This window comes from Entelurus aequoreus, linkage group LG03 (assembly GCF_033978785.1).
Source record: "Entelurus aequoreus isolate RoL-2023_Sb linkage group LG03, RoL_Eaeq_v1.1, whole genome shotgun sequence".
Taxonomy (NCBI): Eukaryota; Metazoa; Chordata; class Actinopteri; order Syngnathiformes; family Syngnathidae; genus Entelurus; species Entelurus aequoreus.
Genome location: NC_084733.1, coordinates 48,327,293 through 48,351,205, shown reverse-complemented (window position 1 = coordinate 48,351,205; position 23,913 = coordinate 48,327,293). Strand labels below are relative to the sequence as shown.

Here is a 23,913-nt window from a genome sequence, read left to right as displayed (position 1 = left end):
TGCGTCCTGAGACTGGGAGGTTGTGAGTTCAAACCCCGGCCGAGTCATACTAAAGACTACAAAAAATGGGACCCGTTACCTCCCTGCTACGCACTCAGTATCAAGGGTCGGAATTGGGGCTTAAATCACCAAATGATTCCCGGGCGCGGCCACTGCTGCTGCTCACTGCTCCCCTCACCGCCCAGGGGGTAGAACAAGGGGATGGGTCAAATGCAGAGGATAATTTCACCACACCCAGTGTGTGTGTGACTATCATTGGGACTTTAACTTTAAATGGAAGTGTTTATAAATACAAATACGTTTAATGTTCAGGTGTTTAAACTGTAAAAAGTACATATTAGTTTATATGACAAGGTATAGCTCACTTTTATTAATCTATGCTGTAACATCCCGTCACATTCATCCCTTCCCCGTTTGTCGCTTTTTTTCTCTTTTTCAAACTCATTTTGGTGGAGGACTATCATGACCCCTGAAGATTAAAACTAGTGCAGCGTCGCCACCTAGTGGTTGCTTCCATCATCCGCATGTGATACAGTTTAGGGATTTATATTCGGATTGCATTTTCACGAAGACTCGACCCACTGTTTTACGAACAAGACATATAGTTGTCACGTAAATGACAAGAATGTGATCTGACAACTCGACAAGCAATGCCTAACATGGGCTCCATTACTGTTATTGTAGCGTACATGGCTTTTATAATCACACAGCTCGTAATTTATTTTGACAAGAATCGATCCACCCGGGAAAGAAACAGACCATCTACTAATAATCACCAGGCGTCGTGGCGAATAAACAGAAGCTTCCATTGCCATGCAATGTATGCATGTTCGAAATAAACTGAAACTGAAACTGAACTAGCTGGTCAGACGGTATACACATTACCTACCTCCTTCGTTGTAGCAGTGTTTTCAATTCCAAGCAAACCATAAAGGTCCATTTTCAGAATGTCCTTGGCCTTTTCAGACATCTTGCCAATAGTAAGTTTCACTGGGTACACTAAAATATCAGTAAAAACAGTGGAAACAACGCACTGCTCGACAAATGCTAATGTTTATTGTAGTTGGCGCCATGAATTTGACGTAATCGACCTTTCACCTCTGGCTCGCGGTGTACTTTGGGAAATTGAGTTTTCTTGTTTAGCAGCGCCAGCTCACCCTGCTGGTGGTTAGAGGCCGTTTGGTGGTCAAATTATAGAATTATAATTTATTTGTGGACATTTTCAATCAATTGAATGTCTTGACTTTGAAATGTTTTTTTCAAGAATTACCTATTATATTAACGTTTATCTACAATACTAGTATTAGTAAAGTGCAGTACTACTGTATACACCAGGGGTCACCAACCTTTTTGAAAGCAAGAGCTACTTCTTGGGTACTGATTAATGCAAAGGGCTACCAGTTTGATACACACTTAAATAAATTGCCACAAATAGCCAATTTGCTCAATTTACCTTTAACTCTATGTTATTATTAATAATTAATGATATTTACACTTAATTGAACGGTTTAAAAGTGGAGAAAACACGAAAAAAATGACAATTACATTTTGAAACATAGTTTATCTTCAATTTCGACTCTTTAAAATTCAAAATTCAACCGAAAAAAAGAAGAGAAAAACTTAAAAAAAAGAATTTATGGAACATCATTAGTAATTTTTCCTGACTAAGATTAATTTGAGAATTTTGATGACATGTTTTAAATAGGTTAAAATCCAATCTATACTTTGTTAGAATATATAACAAATTGGACCAAAGACAAATCATTATTTCTTCTAGATTTTCCAGAACAAAAATTTTAAAAGAAATTCAAAAGACTTTGAAACAAGATTTAAATTTGATTCTACAGATTTTCTAGATTTGCCAGAATAATTTTTTTGAATTTTAATCATAATAATTTTGAAGAAATATTTCACAAATATTCTTCGTCGAAAAAACAGAAGCTAAAATGAAGAATTAAATTAAAATGTATTTATTATTCTTTACAATAAAAAAAATAATTTTACTTGAACATTGATTTAAATTGTCAGGAAAGAAGAGGAAGGAATTTAAAAGGTAAAAAGGTATATGTGTTTAAAAATCCTAAAATAATTTTTAAGGTTGTATTTTTTCTCTAAAATTGTCTTTCTGAAAGTTATAAGAAGCAAAGTAAAAAAAATTATGAATTTATTTAAACAAGTGAAGACCAAGTCTTTAAAATATTTTCTTGGATTTTCAAATTCTATTTGAGTTTTGTCTCTCTTAGAATTAAAAATGTCGGGCAAAGCGAGACCAGCTTGCTAGTAAATAAATAAAATTTAAAAAATAGAGGCAGCTCACTGGTAAGTGCTGCTATTTGAGCTATTTTTAGAACAGGCCAGCGGGCTACTCATCTGGTCCTTACGGGCTACCTGGTGCCCGCGGGCACCGCGTTGGTGACCCCTGGTATACACTGTCCCAAACAAGCTACTGCAGAATTGTTTTGTATGAGCAAATCTTGCATTATGGTTCCAAATTTGCTGAAATGTTTTTATTTTAGTTAATTTTTTACTGCTGTAGGTTGTTTTTTTATTGTCTGCATTTTAATTTTAATTTTGCTTTTATTTTCTTTGATTTCACTTTGTTGTCCCACATGTTGTGCTGTGAAGCACTTTGAGTCTGCCTTGTGTATGAAAAGTGCTATACAAATAAATTTGCCTTGCCTTGCCTTTTTTTAAGAATTATCAATTTGGTGGCCTCCCTTCGGTTAGTCCGGTTTCCTCCCACCTCCAAAGACATGCACCTGGGTATAGGTTGATTGGCAACACTAAATTGGCCCTAGTGTGTGAATGTGAGTGTGAATGTGGTCTGTCTATCTGCGTTGACCCTGCGATGAGGTGGCACCTTGTCCAGGGTGTTTTCCGCCTTCTGCCCAATGCAGCTGAGATGGTTTCCAGCACCCCCAGCGACCCCAAAAGCGACAAGCGGTAGAAAAAGGATGAATGGAACTTGATTACACTTTACACACACACAATAGCATGCGGCTCTTACTCGTTTTCATTGAGGGCCACATCTCAGTTAAGGTTGCCCTCAGAGGACTGCTTGTAACATTTAATAATATATGAATATATATGTGTATGTGTATCAGTGGCGTGCCGTCACTAGAGGCAGGGGAGGCGGGGCCTCACCTGCCATCATGGAAAGAAAAGAAAAAGAAAAAAAAATGAATTAAATTGTTACATGTATCCAGTGATTATACTAAAGTTATGTTCCATTTAACTTCACCAGTTTTAGATTATTTTTATTTTTATTTTCACATTTGCCGTTCAAATACTGAGAAGAGACGGTGCGGTGATCAGCAGCCAGTTGAGGCACTTGTGCCTCACCATGGATTGCGACTCGCTAACTGCTGAGCTGCTGTGCAGTGAGACCGTATTGCTATATGAATTATATTATACATTTCAATAGTTTAGTTAGCTGAGGTATATAATGTACAGTGTATTTTGTCAACAACTGTATGTGTGTAACGTATTTTTAGTGCTGAGCGATCATATATCTGCTGCGGAGACACACTGTGTGAGGCTCGTATCATAACCCCGCCTCCTGGTGCAAAGCACCTCCGCCGCAGAATGCACCGCCCGACGGGAGCGCCGCGGCTACACCAACCAAAGCCCACACCCAAACCCTCCACGTGCAAGACCGAATCCACCCAAAAAAAGTCACTTAACAAGAAGCCAAAAAGTGCAAAAACAACAATGCTCGCGCTGCAGGAGCCGCGAACGACCGCAGGGACACAACATTAGGTACACCTGCACTGCAGGTTCATATGTTTTGAAATTTGACTGTGACGATGCAGTCGTGCCTCACCAGACATTAACCTCACCGCACGCCACTGATGTGTATACATATACAGTAGATATATACCTGTGTGTGTATATATATATATATATATATATATATATATATATATATATATATATATATATATATATATATATATATATATATATATATATATATATATATATATATATATATATATATATATATATCTGTATATATATATATATATATATATATATATATATATATATACAAAACCAGGGAAGTTGGCACGTTGTGTAAATGGTAAATAAAAACAGAATACAATGATTTGCAAATCCTTTTCAACTTATATTCAATTGAATAGACTGCAAAGACAAGATACTTAACGTTGGAACTGGTAAACTTTGTTTTTTTTTGTAAATATTAGCTCATTTGTAATTTGATGCCTGCAACATATTTTTTTTTAAAAGCTGGCACAAGTGGCAAAAAAGACTGAGAAAGTTGAGGAATGCTCATCAAACACTTATTTGGAACATCTCACAGGTGAACAGGCTAATTGGGAACAGGTGGGTGCCATGATTGGGTATTAAAGCAGCTTCCATGAAATGCTCAGTCATTCACGAAAAAGGATGGGGCAAGGGTCACCACTTTGTGAACAAATGCTTGAGCAAATTGTAGAACAGTTTAAGAACAACATTTCTCAACGAGCTATTCCAAGGAATTTAGGGATTTCACCATCCAAAGCAGGGGTCCCCAAACTACGGCCCGCGGGCCGGATCCGGCCCCCCAGCATGCAAAATCCGGCCCACGGAAAGTCCCAAGTTAAAATTTTAATTTTTTTATTTATTTTTTAAAAATTTTTTATTTTTTATTTTTTTTTAATCTTTAATTTCTAATCCATTTTCTACCGCTTGTTACTCTCTGTGTCTCGTAGCGGCTCAAGCAAATCATATTGTCTAAAAATAAATTTTCCCATCGATAATGTGACAATGTTAAATGACAAAACGGATTAACTCGCTGGAATATATATATATATATATATATATATATATATATATATATATATATATATATATATATATATATATATATATATATATATATATATATATATATATATATATATATATATATATATATATATATATATATATATATATATATATATATATATATATATATATATATATATATATATACATATCAGTGGCCTAGTGGTTAGAGTGTCCGCCCTGAGATCGGTAGGTTGTGAGTTCAATCCCCGGCCAAGTCATACCAAAGACTACAAAAATGGGACCCATTACCTCCCTGCTTGGCACTCAGCATCAAGGGTTGGAATTGGGGGTTAAATCACCAAAATGATTCCCGGGCGCAGCCACCGCTGCTCCTCACTGCTCCCCTCACCTCCCAGGGGGTGATCAAGGGTGATGGGTCAAATGCAGAGAATAATTTCGCCACACCTTGTGTGCGTGTGACAATAATTGGCACTTTAACTTAATATATACCTATATATATATATATATATATACAGGTAAAAGCCAGTAAATTAGAATATTTTGAAAAACTTGATTTATTTCAGTAATTGCATTCAAAAGGTGTAACTTGTACATTATATTTATTCATTGCACACAGACTGATGCATTCAAATGTTTATTTCATTTAATTTTGATGATTTGAAGTGGCAACAAATGAAAATCCAAAATTCCGTGTGTCACAAAATTAGAATATTACTTAAGGCTAATACAAAAAAGGGATTTTTAGAAATGTTGGCCAACTGAAAAGTATGAAAATGAAAAATATGAGCATGTACAATACTCAATACTTGGTTGGAGCTCCTTTTGCCTCAATCACTGCGTGAATGCGGCGTGGCATGGAGTCGATGAGTTTCTGGCACTGCTCAGGTGTTATGAGAGCCCAGGTTGCTCTGATAGTGGCCTTCAACTCTTCTGCGTTTTTGGGTCTGGCATTCTGCATCTTCCTTTTCACAATACCCCACAGATTTTCTATGGGGCTAAGGTCAGGGGAGTTGGCGGGCCAATTTAGAACAGAAATACCATGGTCCGTAAACCAGGCACGGGTAGATTTTGCGCTGTGTGCAGGCGCCAAGTCCTGTTGGAACTTGAAATCTCCATCTCCATAGAGCAGGTCAGCAGCAGGAAGCATGAAGTGCTCTAAAACTTGCTGGTAGACGGCTGCGTTGACCCTGGATCTCAGGAAACAGAGTGGACCGACACCAGCAGATGACATGGCACCCCAAGCCATCACTGATGGTGGAAACTTTACACTAGACTTGTCCCAGAGTCTGGAGGAAGACAGGAGAGGCACAGGATCCACGTTGCCTGAAGTCTAGTGTAAAGTTTCCACCATCAGTGATGGTTTGGGGTGCCATGTCATCTGCTGGTGTCGGTCCACTCTGTTTCCTGAGATCCAGGGTCAACGCAGCCGTCTACCAGCAAGTTTTAGAGCACTTCATGCTTCCTGCTGCTGACCTGCTCTATGGAGATGGAGATTTCAAGTTCCAACAGGACTTGGCGCCTGCACACAGCGCAAAATCTACCCGTGCCTGGTTTACGGACCATGGTATTTCTGTTCTAAATTGGCCCGCCAACTCCCCTGACCTTAGCCCCATAGAAAATCTGTGGGGTATTGTGAAAAGGAAGATGCAGAATGCCAGACCCAAAAACGCAGAAGAGTTGAAGGCCACTATCAGAGCAACCTGGGCTCTCATAACACCTGAGCAGTGCCAGAAACTCATCGACTCCATGCCACGCCGCATTCACGCAGTGATTGAGGCAAAAGGAGCTCCAACCAAGTATTGAGTATTGTACATGCTCATATTTTTCATTTTCATACTTTTCAGTTGGCCAACATTTCTAAAAATCCCTTTTTTGTATTAGCCTTAAGTAATATTCTAATTTTGTGACACACGGAATTTTGGATTTTCATTTGTTGCCACTTCAAATCATCAAAATTAAATGAAATAAACATTTGAATGCATCAGTCTGTGTGCAATGAATAAATATAATGTACAAGTTACACCTTTTGAATGCAATTACTGAAATAAATCAAGTTTTTCAAAATATTCTAATTTACTGGCTTTTACCTGTATATATATATATCCATCCATCCATTTTCTACCGCTTATTCCCTTCGGGGTCGCGGGGGGCGCTGGAGCCTATCTCAGCTACAATCGGGCGGAAGGCGGGGTACACCCTGGACAAGTCGCCACCTCATCGCAGGGCCAACACAGATAGACAGACAACATATATATATATATATATATATATATATATATATATATATATATATATATATATATATATATATATATATATATATATATATATATATATATATATGTATGTATGTACAGCCCGGCCCCCGGCCAAATTTTTTTAACCCAATGCGGCCCCCGAGTCAAAAAGTTTGGGGACCGCTGATCTACAGTCTGTAATATCGTTCAGAGAATCTGGATGAGTAGTAGGGGTGAACAAAAAAAATAAATTCACATCCAAATCATGACTCTAATTACCCCCATTCTAAATCATTTCATAATTTATATTCATAATTTCTTTGTTTTTTTATTTATATAAGAATTGATTTTTAAAAATACATTTTTAGATCATCTCCATGCAACCAGAAGGAGCTTTTTTAAACTGTAACCAGTTTAAAAAAATGTCAATTATAATTATTATACCAAATAATACATTGTAAAAATTAGTTTGAATCCAGAACTGATTCTGAATTGACCATCACCCCAGGAATCAGAATTAGATCAAATTGTTTGGTTCCCCTTAGATTCACACCCATGCATTTGATTATTACATCTTTTTTACATATGCTGTAAAAAGAAAATCTTTAGATTTTACTGTAAAAAAAAAAAAAAGGCCGCTAAGTCGCCAGAATGTTGCCGTAAAATGTGTAATGGTTTACAGCATAATACTACATGTAATGGAAATATAGTTCCACTGTTTTTTTACAGTAAAATTCATGCAACAGCATGGGCTGCCATTTTTTTACTGTAAAATCTACCGGTAGTTGTTTTTATATTGTTTTACTGTAAATGGAAAAATGACACCAAAGTTGTGTTTACAGTTAAAAAATTGGCAGCTCAGTTGCCATAATTTTACTGTAAAGTCGATTGTAATTTTTACAGTGTACAATTTGATGGATGTCATGGATCAAGCAGATATTTAGGTATTTATTTAAATGTTATTGTTTTGGAAATTTTGATAATGTTTTGTTACATTATTAGATAATGTTTAAGTTTAAAATATATGCAATTGCATGCAGGGAATGTATGTTTTAATGTAAAAATGTAAAGGACATATAAAGTTACTAGGAATAGATAGAGTAATGTATTTTATTAACGTATATTATTTTCAGGCAATCGCCGCCCACATAAAATTATGTGGGGGTGGGGCACGTAAAATGATGTGGCAGGCCTTAAGTTTGACACAGGTAATATAAAGAATCTAGATGTTTTTGTTTTTTTTAATTCAAGCTGTTTTAGTTGCTGTTGCCAAAATAAATAAAAACTATTGCAACATACCCAGCAAGCAGAAATTATCGGAATCAGCAAACATGTCATGACTGAGGTGCTGCTTAGCTAACAAATGGTCACATGGAAGAATGAAGTAGAATGTCTCTTTTTGGGTGTTGGCCTTTTACTTTATGCACCTTGTGACATCATTTGTTATAACCTATCTTTACATGCTGTTTTGAATACATGCATAACTATCATATGAGAAACACCTTTATTACCAGGAGTAGAGTAATTTGGCTGGGATCATTGTTGTTGACCTAAGCTTCTCTGAAGTGCATTCAGCTGTTCATCTTGTGGACTTTAATGCTTTAAGTACAGCCCTGAATGTACACAAGGCGGACCATTTGTGTCAGTTAAAGACAATCAAACTATTAATATTTGCAGGTGTAAAACAATGAATGCACAGACCTAAATTGCAGATAGTCGGTGCTTTATGTGTGCTGTTATCTCATGGTAATAACAAATGGTCCTTGCAGGGAGCCTTAATATGGCCACAAAATATTATTTTTCACAAAAGTATTTTTGCATTGTAAATTTGTATATTTAATACATGAGATAGGCTCCAGCGCCCCCCGCGACACAGAAGGGAATAAGCGGTAGAAAATGGATGGATGGATGGATGGATGAATTCAATAACAGGTTGTCCAATATCATACACTTTTAAAATTACATTTACACACATAATTGGACTTAATACTCCATCCCAGCGTGCTTATCTTTTCTGCTCTGAGGAAAAATGCATTCTGGGACATGTTCTGGGACATATTTTGGTGCAGATGAGATCAGTCCAGACAAATACTGACTTGTCTGTCAGTTGGTGTTGTCATAACATTTCCAGGGGTGCATGTCCAAACTTTTTGCAGCAGGAAAAGTTGATACAGAAAAATGTAAAGCTTGGGTCTAGTTTGATACATTTTGTACAGTCGAGATGCTGAAACATTCAATAATATAGCTCAATATATGCTAAGCCAGTGATTCTCAAACTGTAGTATGCGCACCTCTATTTAGTGGTACGCCAACAAATCACTTGATTAAAGTAGTGTTTTATTTTCCTATAATCAAACACAGTGTTACTGTTCAAACTTTTCCTAATGTTACAGTGGCCAAAAATATTAAATATACTTGTTAAATAAAACATTTGCCCTGTTTTTAATGAATATTTAGGGCTACTAGGCTACTGTGTTTTAATTGTTTGACTTAGACTTAAGACTTAGATTTTTTTTTATTGTCATTCAAATTTGAACTTACAGTACAGACAAGAACGAAATGTTGTTGCATTAGCTTGTTGTATAGTGCAGGATAAAGGAGCAATAAGGTGCAGAAATAAATAAATAGATTACTGTACAGATAAATATATTGCACTTTTGCATATCCACATTTATGGATGTATGTTGTTGTATTGTCTTTATATTCCAGCGAGTTAATCCGTTTTTGGGGGGAATTGAGGGGATTATTATTATTGTTCAAGAGTCTTATGGCCTGAGGGAAGAAGCTGTTACAGAACCTGGAGGTTCTGCTACGGAGGCTGCGGAATCTCTTTCTAGAGTCCAGCAGTGAAAACAGTCCTTGGTGGTTGTGGGAGGAGTCTGTACAGATTTTTTGAGCCCTGGTCAGGCAGCGGCTTTTTGCGATTTCCTGGATAGGAGGAAGAGGAGTCCTGATGATCTTTTCCGCCGTCCTCACCACTCTCTGGAGAGACTTCCAGTCTGAGGCACTGCAGGCTCCAGTCCAGACAGAGATGCAGTTGGTCAGTAGGCTCTCTATAGTGTCTCTGTAGAATGTGGTGAGAATGGGGGGAGGGAGCTGTGCTCTTTTCATCCGACGCAAAAAGTGCATGCGCTGCTGAGTTCTCTTTACAAGAGCTCCGGCGTATAGGTACTTGGCGAAAAAATTTGCGAAACACTGTGCTAAGAAGCTATCTGACCTACACATTTTCATCTTACAGGTGACAACTCATATTAGAAATATCTTTAAAAAAAAAAAAAAAAGTTCTATTAATATTAAATCATATTTTCACTATTTGCAGAGGACCAAAAATACAGAGCTGCGGGCCAAAAAAGGCATCCGTGCTACATTTTGGACACCATTAATTCACACAGTTTCTAGTACACACTGTAAAAAATTACTGTAAAAATACAAAAAAAAATTAGTTATATACTGTTCTTCTTAAATACAGTTAAGTACTGTACATTTTGTTGCATTTTACAAAAAATATCGACCAACAGTAAGCTACTGCACAACCTACAGTATAATACAGTATTTTTCAGACTTGTTTCTTGGGTCCGCCCACAATTCGATCTGCTGCTCTCACGCATAACACGTACCCAGGTGGAAGAAAAAGTAGTTCCCACTAAACCGTGTCACTTATACAATATTTAAATAATACTTCCCATTGTGTTGCTATTAATGATATTTTACCTCAAAACATGTACTATCAAAGTATCGACATTTTGATTTGAAAATCAATTTTAGAGCATAAAGATCTGGCACTCCTTTTATCTATATTCACGTATCATTCCGCACATCATAACTCTGAAGTTGTCAAGTACCGATGGATGGACGAGCGATAACCTGCTGCCACCTCCAGCTATACAATCACCTAAATCCATTCTACTGGTGTGTTTTTGATAACAAGGTAAGAGTCACTTGTAACTTGATGTGTCATTTTCTGTTTGAATTGCTTTATATATATATTTATAAAGTCCGAAATTACTTAAGTAGCGTCACAGTCAGCATCACAGACATCGTTGACCACATGTACCGCCGCATGCTAGCTAGCTAAGTTTTCTTCATTTTTGTCATAGTGATCATACTGTCATAGTCATCTCAAAAAGATGATAACTTGCAACATTTGTGCTACGACTTGCAGCAATGTATTTGCGTATGTTAGACACATGCTTGTATGCCTAATGCATCGTTTAAGTGTGCTTTCCCTGAATGCACAAAAGTTTTTTCCAACTTCTCAGCCTTCAAAACTCACAGCCGTCGCCATAAATATGGCAAGAGATATGTATAGTGCAAAAGGTTTAACTTGTAATATTGTCTCATGTAGCGCGAAGTGCGATGATATACGGCAGTGGTCCCCAACCACCGGGCCGCGGACCAATTGGTACCAGGCCGCACAAGAAGAAAAAAAAAAAGTTGTTATTTTTATTAAATCAACATAAAACACACAATATATAAATTATTATATCAATATAGATCAATACAGTCTACAGAGATACAGTCCTTAAGCACACATGAATAAAGAAATACAATCATGATGATTGTATTTCTTTATCAAAAAAAAAAAAAAATACCACCCCCCCCCAGTTCTGGGACCCTGTTTCTACCATCTGTTGAGGTAAGAGAAGGGAACTGAACTTATTGTGGAAGACTACAATAAAAAGATGAGACAGTCAATTGCTCAATAACAATAACAATAACAGTGAAATACTTTTTCATAACATGGTCACTACTGCCTAGTTTCTCTTGTTATATTCTTATTTTAGTTATATTTTTATTCTCATCGTTGCTTTTTATTTTTATTCTACTGTAATATTGTTCTATTTTGTCTCCATTTATACCCCCATTATTTACTTTTTACTTTTTACAATTTTGTACACTGCTGCTGGAATTTAAATTTTCCTGAGGGAACTCTCCTGAAGGAATCAATAAAGTACTATCTAATCTATCTAATCTTAACTTTGATCCTCAAAATACCCTCATTAGTCATCACGTGACTGTGAAAGGGACAACATATAAGAGCAACATGTTTGTTGTTATAGGTCGTAATGATGATGGCCTTGTTGTAGGAATAATTAAAAAGGTTGTCATTCATAAAAATGTAACAGTGTATTTTATCACTGAGGTATATCAGGCTGTTCGTCAACCTTACATTAATGCCTATTACAATACACGTATGCATAACTTCTCTGTTAGTCAAGCAGAGCTGTTCGATTACTACCCACTGCCTGAATATTTTATTCGGGGCGTGTCCTCACTAATTCTTCACCATTCAGTCCCTATATTCTAGATTCATGTCATCCATCTGTGAGGAAATAAAAGTCATCATCCTCAGAACTTTACCCAACCTGTCTGAGGATATTGTACAACTGGTCGTCTCAACACTGAAAAGCTCAGGTGTGGAATCAAAAGCAGACCTCAAGTATGTAGAGCAGGATGAGATCAAAGACCTCTTGCCTGTTATCCAGCAAAGGAAACTTCTGGAGGCATTCAAAATGGGTAACTATCAATCTTGTGTTTGTATTTCTCCCATCTAGTTAAAGCTACAGTAATTGTTGAGAAAGAATAACACTCATTTGACATAGAATGAATACATTCGAGTAGAGATTTGCACCTGTCAGATATTCTACAGTTCTCCCAAAAGCCTTAATGCAGTTGTATTCCAAACAATTGTTTGAATTGACATGCATGCATATGGGAGAAATTTTGAATCTTGTGATGTATACATTTTGCTTTATTTCTATGCGTTTTAGAAACTACAACAGTCGTGCTTGATCTCCACCCCTTGCCAGATGACTTGGTACATCAAAAGTCTGCAGGGGGAAGTCTGTCTTTGTTCTCCAGTCCATTGCCTTGCTCCTCTTCATCTTCACTGGCTGGCTTTTCGCCCTTGTCAAGCTCTTCACCAGCTTCAGCACCTCCTGAGATCGGTAGGTTGTGAGTTCAAACCCCGGCCGAGTCATACCAAAGACTATAAAAATGGGAGCCATTACCTCCCTGCTTGGCACTCAGCATCAAGGGTTGGAATTGGGGGTTAAATCAGCAAAAATGATTACCGGGCACAGCCACCGCTGCTGCCCACTGCTCCCCACTGCTCCCCACTGCTCCTCTCACCTCCCAGGGGGTGATCAAGGGTGATGGGTCAAATGCAGAGAATAATTTCGCCACACCTAGTGTGTGTGTGACAATCATTGGTACTTTAACTTTAACTTAACTTTGTTCTCAGAGTGGAGTAAGCCAGCCCGCCACATAATATCCAGTAAATGGCATGAAACCTTTCAAGTCCCATGGGATAAAATGCCTGCTGAAGTGCAATCAGCTATCGCCCACAGCAGGAGACCTGCTCCTGACAAGCGACGCCAAATGATTAGAATCCTTGTGGATGAAATGAGAAGGTAAGAGGCTAATCCAACGCGCAGCGAGTGTCTCGTAATCTGCCAAAAAATTGTTAAGCAGTACCCATGTAGTTTTGCTGATATGACACCAGAAGGTGCCATCATTAGTGGAGGTTTTACTTCATTCCTCACTCAAATGAAAACACGCATTGAGAACATCAATCGTGAAGGAACAACCAAACCACTCAGAACAAAAAGACGGTTTGGACAAATGCAGAAATATTGTATTCTTACATTTTAATTAAATGATGCTCCCAACTGCCATGTTATATTTTGTCACAAGTCATCATGGTGACCGATTTTTTCTACAGATGTCTGACACTGCAGCCGATGTGGAGCGGACTCTGACCCTCCCGACCAGTCCACGACTGATACTGCTGGGTAAGTGTCTCATGGAGCGCAGAACTTAAGTCTGTTTGTCTTAAAGCTAAGAACCATAATGCTCAGTCTACCCTTCCTGTGGATGAAGATGGGGAGTTGACTCTTCGTATCATCCAGCTGTTGATGGCCTATTTTGATGAAAGAAGAGATGCACTGATACTCCTTGCAGATGTAAGTTTAGCACTATTAAGCTACAAAAGCATACAAACATCTAAATTAATATTATAAATATTCTAAAATTCAATGTTTTTTTGTTATTGTTTTTCAATCTCTTACCCACCAAATTATGCAGAAATATTGTATTCCTACATTTTAATTAAATTATGCTCCCAACTGCCATGTTATATTTTGTCACAAGTCATCATGGTGACCTATTTTTTCTACAGATGTCTGCCACTGCAGCCGATGTCTGACCCTCCCGACCAGTCCACGACTGATACTGCTGGGTAAGTGTCTCATGGAGTGCAGAACATAAGTCTGTTTGTCCTAAACGTATGTATACTATGCTCTCCTGTAGATGTATTTGTATCATTGTTGTTTTTGTCATTCCGAACATTGGAAAGTAATGATTTGCAGCAGTACACCTTAGGAGACTAGATGTAAACAAAGTAAAGAGAGAGCAATATATTCTTGGGTGTGAGGTGGCCATTCCAAATACCTTTTAAAATGTTACCCATATTGGATACTGTTTAGGAACATAAACTGCATTTCTTGACTGTACCAGTTGCTGGTGACAAAGTCACAATAAAACATTGGATGGTCAGCATGGAAGGTGATGTCATCTGCGAAGGCGTCCAACCTAGCTTCATCTCAGGGCTTGCTGCCCTTCTTGCCACCTACTATGTGTTCAATTTGGAATACCAAGAGGAAGGGGCTCGGACATTGGAATTTGTTCAAAGGTAAATCCTCTTCATACTGTTAGGATATTTTGCCCCTTTTCTCACCTCTGTTCAGGAATTTGACTTGTCATTTCCCCAATTTTGTGCCTTAAATCAATGACTCTTCTGTTCCTTTGTGGACCTTCTCATTAGGGACCGAAGCACCAGTTTGACTCTAAGATACAGAGAAGGTAGGTAATGTGCAGGTAAAGATATGTTGACTGGGTCAAAGAAGGAAGCACCTGTTTGACCCCAGGATGCAGAAAAAGTAGGTAATTTGCAGGTAAAGATATGTTGACTGGGTGATGGCAGGAAGCACCAGCGTGACCCGAGGATGCAGAGCAAGTAGGTAATGTGCGGGTGAAGATATGTTGAATGGGTAAAGGCAGGAAGCACCAGCGTGACCCCACTATGCAGAGAAGGTAGGTAATGTGCGGGTGAAGGTATGTTGAATGGGTGAAAGAAGGAAGCGCCGGTGTGGTCGAGGCAATGCAGACAAGGTAGGTAATGTGCAGGTGAAGATATGTTGTATGGTGAAAGACAGAAGCACCAGTGTGATCCCAGGATGCAGGGAAGGTAGGTAATGTGTAGGTAAAGATATGTTGAATGGGTAAAGGCAGGAAACACCAGCTAGACTCCAGGATACAGAGAAGGTTGAATGGGTAAAGGCAGAAAGCACCAGCGTGACCACACTATGCAGAGAAGGTAGGTAATGTGCAGGTAAAGATATGTTGAATGGGTAAAGGCAGGAAACACCAGTGTGACCCCAGGATGCAGAGAAGATAGGTAATGAGCAGGTAACGATATGTTAAATGGGTGAAAGCAGGAAACAGCGTAAATACACGGTCCCGTAGATGGAGAGAAAACACATAAATAGAGAGAGGGATTGGGGAGGCTTTAGCATTGTCTTCCTCTCTGAATTTGTCTTAATGGGTTTTAGAGCATTCACTCATCTACAGCTGTGGTTATGATTTAGGCTCACATATATCCTAAAATTGATATGAATATTTGTGCAGTGCATATTCCTAAATTAACAATGTGGGGGGAGTTCTGTATCGACTGCAAGTAATTTTCAATCACAACAGAATATCTAATATGCTTTCTCTTTTTTTTTAGGCGATTCATTGGCGTTAACCCTGAGAGGGGAACAAAGGCTAGCCAGGGAAAGGTGGTGTCCAAGAAGACCGGGAAGCTTGTCCAGAAAAAGGCAGCAACTGTAAATCCTCACGTAGCCATCCTTATAAAAAATCTCACAGACTTTGAGTGGGGCTTTATGTAGCCGACAACTAAACACTTGACTCGTGTTCAGTTATTTGTCTCCAGTTTGAAATTAAGTTGACATGTTCTAAATGTTAAAATGCTTTACTGAAAATAAGAAGAATGCACTAAATGTACATTGAATGTATTTGATGCGTTTTAAAATGATTGGTTAATAAAAGCATAAACTTGCAAGGCCATTTCTCCAGTCATTTTTATGCCAGCAGATTGCAGGGGTTTTGATTTTGAAAAATTAAAAGTTCAACTCATTAACTTCTAGTGGCATTATACTGTAAAGTTCAGTCTATAATGCTTACAATTATTTTACTGTAATTAACTGTTCATGGATATTACAGTAGATACACTAAAATAACAGTGTAATGCCGCTAAACAGATGACAGTATTATGCTGTGAAGCGTATATTTGATACAGCACAGTACTGTGATACCTTTTACAGTAATAAACTGTAGTGATAAATCACAGTATGTGTGCTGTAGAAAAACAGTATTATACTGGAACCATTAGCTGCCAGTAGGTTACTGTAATTAAACGGTGAAAATTTTTACAGTGCAGTTCAATGCTGATTGAAATTTATGTTTTTATGCAATTTGACAAAACTACCGAGGATATGTAAACTATGAACAGTCTGTAAGACTGAGCTTGTGGGATGCAAACCAGGAGGACAGCCCAAGCAACCACTGGCGGCGCCCAGCTTCAGAAACCGCAGGAAAACTTACAATAGCAGGCGGGTTAGAGCAGGAAACTGTGGGAGTCCCTTCAGAATAAAATATATTGAATTAAACAATTCAGTTCAATTTAAGAATAAAACGCGTAAGTAGTTAAACTGTTGCAGTTCTCTTATTGCTGACGAAGCTTTAATCACGACGAATTGCTAACTTAGCAACAACACATACTTGGCATTAGCAAAGCTAAGTACCGTATTTTCTTGTTGGTGCCATTTCACCCGACCTATTTTCGTCAAATTAATAGCACGCTTTGTGGCGTTTTTTGAACTTTAATGGCGAGAGACCAGTTCTTCCGTCGTCACTCGCGTTGCCGTTTTATTGTGGAGATCATCAGCGGATATTGTCGCAACGTGGTACTGCCACATTGACGTTTTGCTTTGAAACAAGTGAGTGGAGCGCCTGTGGTGGTGACGATTTAATAGGCACACAAATACACACCCACTGGGCTCGACTTGCCTCGCAAATGCTTTAATTTTCAGGAGGTCCATGCATCATTTTAGGCGACGTCAAAGGCAGGCAGGATGCCATCCGGTGCCTCTCCCATCTGAAACACACACAAGGACGCGATTCTTCCAAGTGGACAGCTAGAACAAAACCAGGTAAGACATCTTCATCATCATCTATGGATGATATGCAACAGTACATGCAGAATTGACATGCATCAACTGTATTATTCATCATGGACATATGTCATCGGTTGTATGCGAAGACGTATTTTTACAGTGAGGATTTGTGTTGCCTTGTTTGTGCTTTAAAAAAAAAAAAGCTCGGTGATGCAGTGCGTAAGATTGACGAAGTGTTCTGTTTTGGTCTCCTCGGCGCCCATTCAGGGTGTTACACTCTTGAAACGGTCCCTCCTACTAGAGGAGAAAGGCTGCAAGGGGAAAAATGTGCCCAGTTGCCAAAATCCACTTTGGATAGTTTTATTTAGATCATAGTTGTTGTTATATGTGTGCAGAGGTTAAATCAGTTTGGACTATGGTGAAGCCATCACTTAAAGTTAAAGTAAAGTACCACTGATAGTCACACACACTAAGTGTGGTGAAATTAACCTCTGCATTTGACCCATCCCCTTGTTCCACCTGGGAGGTGAGGGGAGCAGTGAGCAGCAGTGGTTCCCACGCTCAGGAATACTTTTTTGGTGATTTAACCCCCAATTCCAACCCTTGATGCTGAGTGCCAAGCAGGGAGGCAATGGGCCCCATTTTTATAGTCTTTGGTATGACTCAGCCGGGGTTCGAACTCACGACCTACCGATCTCAGGGCGGACACTCTAACCACAAGGCCGGGTTGACAGTCTTAGCAATCTGTATTAAGTTAAATATAGCACGCCAGTAAACTAAATTTGCCTATATTGCCCCCTAAATAGGCTGCACGGTGGCACAGGGGTTAGTGCATGTGCCTCACAATACGAAGGTCCTTAGTTCAATCCCGGAGCTCGGGATCTTTCTGTGTGGAGTTTGCATGTTCTCCCCGTGACTGCGTGGGTTCCCTCCGGGTACTCCGGCTTCCTCTCACCGCCAAAGACTTGCACCTGGGGATAGGTTGATTGGCAACACTAAATTGGCCCTAGTGTGTGAATGTGAGTGTGAATGTTGTCTTTCTGTCTGTGTTGGCCCTGTGATGAGGTGGTGACTTGTCCAGGGTATACACCGCCTTCCACCCGAATGCAGCTGAGATAGGCTCCAGCACCCCCCGCGACCCCGAAAGGGACAAGCGGTAGAAATTGGATGGATGGATGTCCCCTAAATACGTGGGGATGAAGGAGGGTTAGTATCTTTTTAATGAGCTCCAGATGTTTTAACCCAGCTGCAGACACTGCATGAGCTTCTGAAGATTTAAAAAGTGCTCCATTCTTGTTTATGTACATGTTTATTCTTGCTAAGATACACAAGATATGCAGTCTTATAGTCTTTGCATATGTTTGAGAAGAAGTAAATGAGTGGGTGAATGGCTGAGTGTTAATGTACAGTGGACGTGTGCTGTTGTGTGGGAGGCTCAAGCAAGAGGACACATGAGTGGGTTTGTCCTGTGGGCTGTGAATCAGCTGCTATTAGAGGTACATGTGGGAGCTTCTGGAAGCAGAAATTAAAATGGATTTGAATGAGTGACTGAAGTGGATGCATATGTGTTCAAACTTTGTGGATATGTGATGATTCATTTCAGTCTTTGTGCAGTCATGGTCTCTTAATCTTAATCTTAAAATGGGAAATCATGTGAAAAAATGGGAACATAAGCCACAGCACCAGCATGTTTATCTGGTTTCCTGTGCAGGAAAGTCAATTTCCTTCCTTTTGAGAATTTCACAAATTCTTCATACCACAATACACACACTTACTGTCTTCTCTGGAATTAAAAAAAAAGTTTATGTTTGTTCACTTTTCTCTGATTACAATCATTGCAATCTTTGCACCCTAAGGGTCAGAGTCCCATTCTCCCATGTCCTTCATTGGAAAAAGTTGCACAATTGCGCAGATTTTGACCACACAGCATTCTCCCACTTGACTTAAGCATGTCACTGTGGGCTTTTATCCAAGATGCACACTCTGGGTAGAGCAACCCTAAATGTGGACGACACCTATCAAATCTGGTCTTGCGCATATTCTCTAATCGACTTAATATGCGTAACTTGCAGCACATTAAAAAAAAAAACAGCATCAAATTGATGCCAACTGGACTGTTCAGTTTGTCTTGGGAGACGTTTTGCCTCTCATCCGAGCAGGCTTCATCAGTTCATGCTCAAAGACTATAGATATAACAGCTAGTTTGAGGGGATGGTGTAGGATCCAAGTATTTCCAGGTAAAGGAACCACACCCCAACCATGAAGGGTTTTGTTTTTGGGATACAAAATGAAGATACAGTGCAGTGATCCCTTTGACGGTCAACAGCAGTCAGAATTATATTTAGTAACGACTGTCTTACTCCACTGTTTCTTACACACTTTCATTTTGCATTCCAAAAGAAACAATTCTTAGTTAGAGGTTCGATATTTGCATCCAGCACCGTCCCCTCAGAGCTGTCCTAGCTAGTCTTTGAGCCTGAACTGATGAAACCTGGATGAGAGGCAAAACGTCTTCCGACAACATAAACAATCTAGTTCTGATCGATTCAATGCACAGAGAACACAATGACCTAAACCACAGGTGTCAAACTCAAGGTAGCCCGCCACATCATTTAATGTCTCACCATTTTATAAGGTCCGCCACGCCATTTGCTGTTCTGCCACATTATTTTATGTGGACTGTCAACATATTTTATGGCCTGTCACATCATTTTAGTGGCCTGCCACATCATTTAAATGCAGTGGCGGGCCGTGCGTTTCCCACCTAGGCCGTCAGTGATGTCCGACTTCAAAGATTACCTCTCAAAATACCATCATTTATGTCACCACATGACCATTGCTGGAGAAATACTATACAGAAACACATTTACACACTACTGCACATTGTACAAAACGGGTTATTTTCTGGCGCATTTAAAAATCAATAAACCCACATCAGCAATTAAAACATATCTTATGTGGTACTGTCAAAATGAAAATTGCAAAAAAAACATTTTAAACGTGAAAAAATAAAGAAATACAATATCTGAACTCTCATTTAATCGACAGCCGAGCTCGCTTCCGGGGTTGGCCGACATGGTCTCACAAGATGTAGTTTCTCTTTAAATATCATTCTTGAAAATTTCCTTGCAAATATATGTGTTGTCTTGTCTAATCATAAAAGATGCAGACGAGGCGTGTTTGCTGACTTCTTAAAGTTTACTCCACACCGGCATGTCTACATTAAAAACCTAAGCGGGGCTACTGCGCATGTTCTCCACTACTGTGGCTTGCTGGGTAATGGAGTTTTTATGTTACCTGGCTCATACATCACTATATATCTGCCTTAGGTCATCTAGAAGGTCTTATTGACCACAACTCGTGATCTAAATGGCTATCTCAACTGTCTGTCAAATGTTTGTGTCCGTTCGCTTACAGTGCACAGACGCCTGCGATGCTGAATCTGAAGGCTCGAGGCAGATTTGGTACAGCGTGGCAACATAAGCTAGCTGAATTCTGATTGGATAAAAACTCTATAACCTAAAAACAACAGCGCTGGAAGGAGCATAATATGACATGAAGAGAATATGAATACTTATATTTAGGGAAAGTAAATAAAAAAATACTTTTATCTTTAATTATGATCATGATTTCTGGTTATGTTTGGCCAGCAGAGAAGGCCTTGCTGGCCCTGATGGCACACCACTGTTTAAATGTGGCATGCACATTGTTTAATGTGTCCTGCAAAACGCTGAAATAATAAAGCACTTTATGGTTAGATGTATTTTTTCTTTCAATTTTGACAGAAAAACCGACTGCATGCACTTGCATGTGTACTACACTTATCTGATCATGCAACAAGATGTTCCAAGTTTGTTTGTTGTTGTTGTTGGTTATCAAATATAAATACTTAAATATCTGTTTGTCACCTTCATCAAAGCAACTTATCTACACTAATAATCTGTACAAAAAATATCATTGAAAAACAGTTGCCAGTGCAAACTGTGTAACACGGCAATTATAAGTTTATATGCTCATATTATATACTGCCACAAGCAGTCCTCTGAAGGCAGCCATCATTTGCGATGTGGCCCTCAATAAAGATGAGATTGACACCCCTGACCTAGATGAATAAAAATATTGAGATAAAAATTTTTTGCCTAGTTTATTGCCATAACATTAGGTACACCTACGAATTACTGCAAGATGGTAAGCTTAAATTCTGCCTGAGATTGACAACTAATAAGAGATAGGTAGACAGCGGAAAAAGGAAGAATGGGAGAATTCCGCCCCAATTGTAAAAAAACATTGTGTGTGTGTGCTGGCTGCCACGGTAACAAAACCCATCAGGATTCCTTTGCAAGACAATGTGACAAAAGCCAAGAGTCACTTTACCTTGACCCTGCAGACTGATTGGAATTTTTTTCTGCAGTGCATCTTATGGATACAGATGAAAAGGCAGAGTCGATTAGCAAAGCACATACTGTACCAGTGTTCAAGGTACATTTGTCAGGCAGGCAAAAACAAGTAGAATCAGCCAATAGAAAAGCGCTCAATCCTACCAAGCTTGCCAAAGTAGCAAAGTGTGAGTCAGTGCTAGTCATTGTTTGTACGTGCTCGCCACTCAGCCATGCCAAGTCTGAAATCCACAATAGACAAGAGACACAAGAATCTCTCACAAGATTTTGTTTCTAGCTTCTTTTTTGACATACCAAACCAGAAAACATCCAATACAGAGGTATTTCCCCTATTTTGGACATAATGTGTATCTTATGGGAACATTTACGTAACTCTGCAGAGAGTCAGGTTTGTGAAAAGGGGAATTGTGCCATAAAAAGAATCATGTGTGGATTCATACTTTTGGGAAATGTTAACTCTGTAGCTGCCGTGTGATAGTCTCTGCAAAACACATTCTTTGGATTGTAAACAGTGACGTGTTCTGTCCTGGCAGTGACCAGTTGGTGTTTGCACAGAGTTTTAATTGTCTGACAGCGTTTTTCACGCAGGATTAAGTCAGAATGTTTGGCGTTGCGGTTGATGATGACTGCACTGCTGACATTATCGTTTACACACCCACAGAGTGCAGCGCTGTCATTTCCTATTCTCCTTTCCTATGTGATTAGGCCACCAGCCTCTTTTCTGCTTAGCAATGCTCACAGTGTATTGTGGACAACATTTTTGAATTGCAAATGAGACAACATGTTTTTGATTTTTACCCCTGTCAAAGTCATGTTTTCATTAATGTCCACCGTTTTTATCCATCAACTTTAGTAATATACGATTGGTCGGAATTCTTTCATTCACTTTTGATGGGAAACCACAAAAAGATGACATAAAACGGCATTCTACTAATTTGTTGTGTACAGAAAAAAATGAAGGATGCCGGGAACATTTAATATGATATGCTTCACTTTTTTGTTTTAGTTACATTGTAAATTCAATTAAATATGCCATAGGTCAAAATATGCTGCGTAGATGCATATTAAGGCTGCCATGATGATTAAATAGATTAATTCAATAAGAAAAAGATTTGCTTTATATTATGTTGCTGTTTAGTGAATGTTAATTGAGTCAATCCAAACCGAATGAACCTGGAAGATTACATATGCAGACGTTCCCCACAGCAGCTGCAATAGAGCGCACATAAGAGTGTCTGGCAGCGAACAGCAGATACTAAAAAAAAAAAAATCAATTAATGCACACCTTTTAAAAATGCTATTTCAATGTAGATAAAGTGCATTTGTTAGAAAAAAATTATCAAGGTTATGGCTAGCAGATTTTGTTTTAGTTTATCCCAACTACTTACCCTAAAATATGCACTGAGGACATAAAGTGTGTTTTATCCAATTTCTTGATTAATCAAACCAAATATTAGACGATTACAAAAATAATCAATAGTTGCAGCCCTATTAAACATATTTACGGATTATGGCTGTCAAAATAACTTACATGAGTAATCACAAAAAATATTGCATTAATCATGTATATACACAGATTAATCACACTTTATTTTGGTTGTACATACTCCTTTACCTTAACCGTGGATGCTTACCTGAAAGATGGAGCGGGTTGTTTTGCAGTGATCAGCTCTATGCATACGTCAGTGCAAATATGAGTGAGGAGACTCGAACCGGTGTGCTCACTGGCAAACTTCACTTAAAAATAAACCCAGATGGTACTTAAGATAAAACTGTTACCGAGTTTTGAGCAAATAAATGATGTATATTCAAGTAAAACATTAAAAAAATATTCCTGTACGACATTCTCACAATAACATGGGGGCGGTCGTGCCAACAACTTGAGGGTTCAAGGTTCTATCCCAGTTTCCGCCATACTAGTCACGTTCGTTGTGTCCTTGGGCAAGACACTTCACCCTTGTTCCTGATGGGTCGTGGTTACCGCCTTGCATGGCAGCTCCCGCCATCAGTGTGTGAATGTGTGTGTGAATGGATGAATGTGGAAATAGTGTCAAAGTGCTTAAGAGTACCTTGAAGGTAGAAAAGCGCTATAAAAGTATAATCCATTTACCAACATTGCATTTGTGTCCAAATTCCGCTTGTATTTAAATAATGTAAGCGAGAAATATAACCTGATTAAACATGAATAATCCAAATTCAAAAGTGTGCTTAATCTGATGACTTTTTGTGTTATCTATCTGATTA

At 38.7% G+C, this 23,913-nt stretch overlaps 2 protein-coding genes and 1 long non-coding RNA gene across 11 annotated transcripts in view; 2 read left to right on the top strand and 1 right to left on the bottom strand.

Annotated features, from left to right (window-relative positions):
* Positions 1 to 1,147, bottom strand: part of dnajc17 (DnaJ (Hsp40) homolog, subfamily C, member 17) — a 103,491-nt gene extending 102,344 nt beyond the window's left edge. Inside the window, exon 1 of one of the 4 annotated variants that reach the window (XM_062042007.1) lies at positions 890 to 1,147. In XM_062042007.1, the coding sequence (XP_061897991.1) occupies positions 890 to 970 (81 nt within the window). In that variant the 5' untranslated portion in view covers positions 971 to 1,147. The remainder of the gene's footprint in view (positions 1 to 889) is intronic. The other 3 variants (XM_062042006.1, XM_062042009.1, XM_062042008.1) reach the window with 3 other exon arrangements.
* A 9,711-nt stretch (positions 1,148 to 10,858) lies between these two features.
* LOC133645691 (uncharacterized) lies at positions 10,859 to 16,157 on the top strand. Of its 2 annotated transcripts, XR_009825180.1 has the most exons (9): positions 10,859 to 10,962; positions 12,329 to 12,551; positions 12,806 to 12,982; positions 13,279 to 13,447; positions 13,759 to 13,828; positions 13,917 to 13,999; positions 14,215 to 14,274; positions 14,553 to 14,727; positions 14,860 to 16,157. It is a non-coding gene; the product is annotated as an uncharacterized LOC133645691 (long non-coding RNA). The 2 variants fall into 2 exon arrangements; XR_009825179.1 differs by having other exon boundaries at positions 14,553 to 16,157.
* Positions 16,158 to 17,070: 913 nt separating this feature from the next.
* The window catches only part of inf2 (inverted formin 2), a 32,494-nt gene continuing 25,651 nt past the window's right edge, over positions 17,071 to 23,913 (top strand). For 2 of the 5 annotated variants that reach the window (XR_009825308.1, XM_062042005.1), the window contains exon 1: positions 17,071 to 17,308. The gene's annotated coding sequence lies outside the window, so the exon portion shown is untranslated. The remainder of the gene's footprint in view (positions 17,309 to 23,913) is intronic. The other 3 variants (XM_062042000.1, XM_062041999.1, XM_062042001.1) reach the window with 2 other exon arrangements.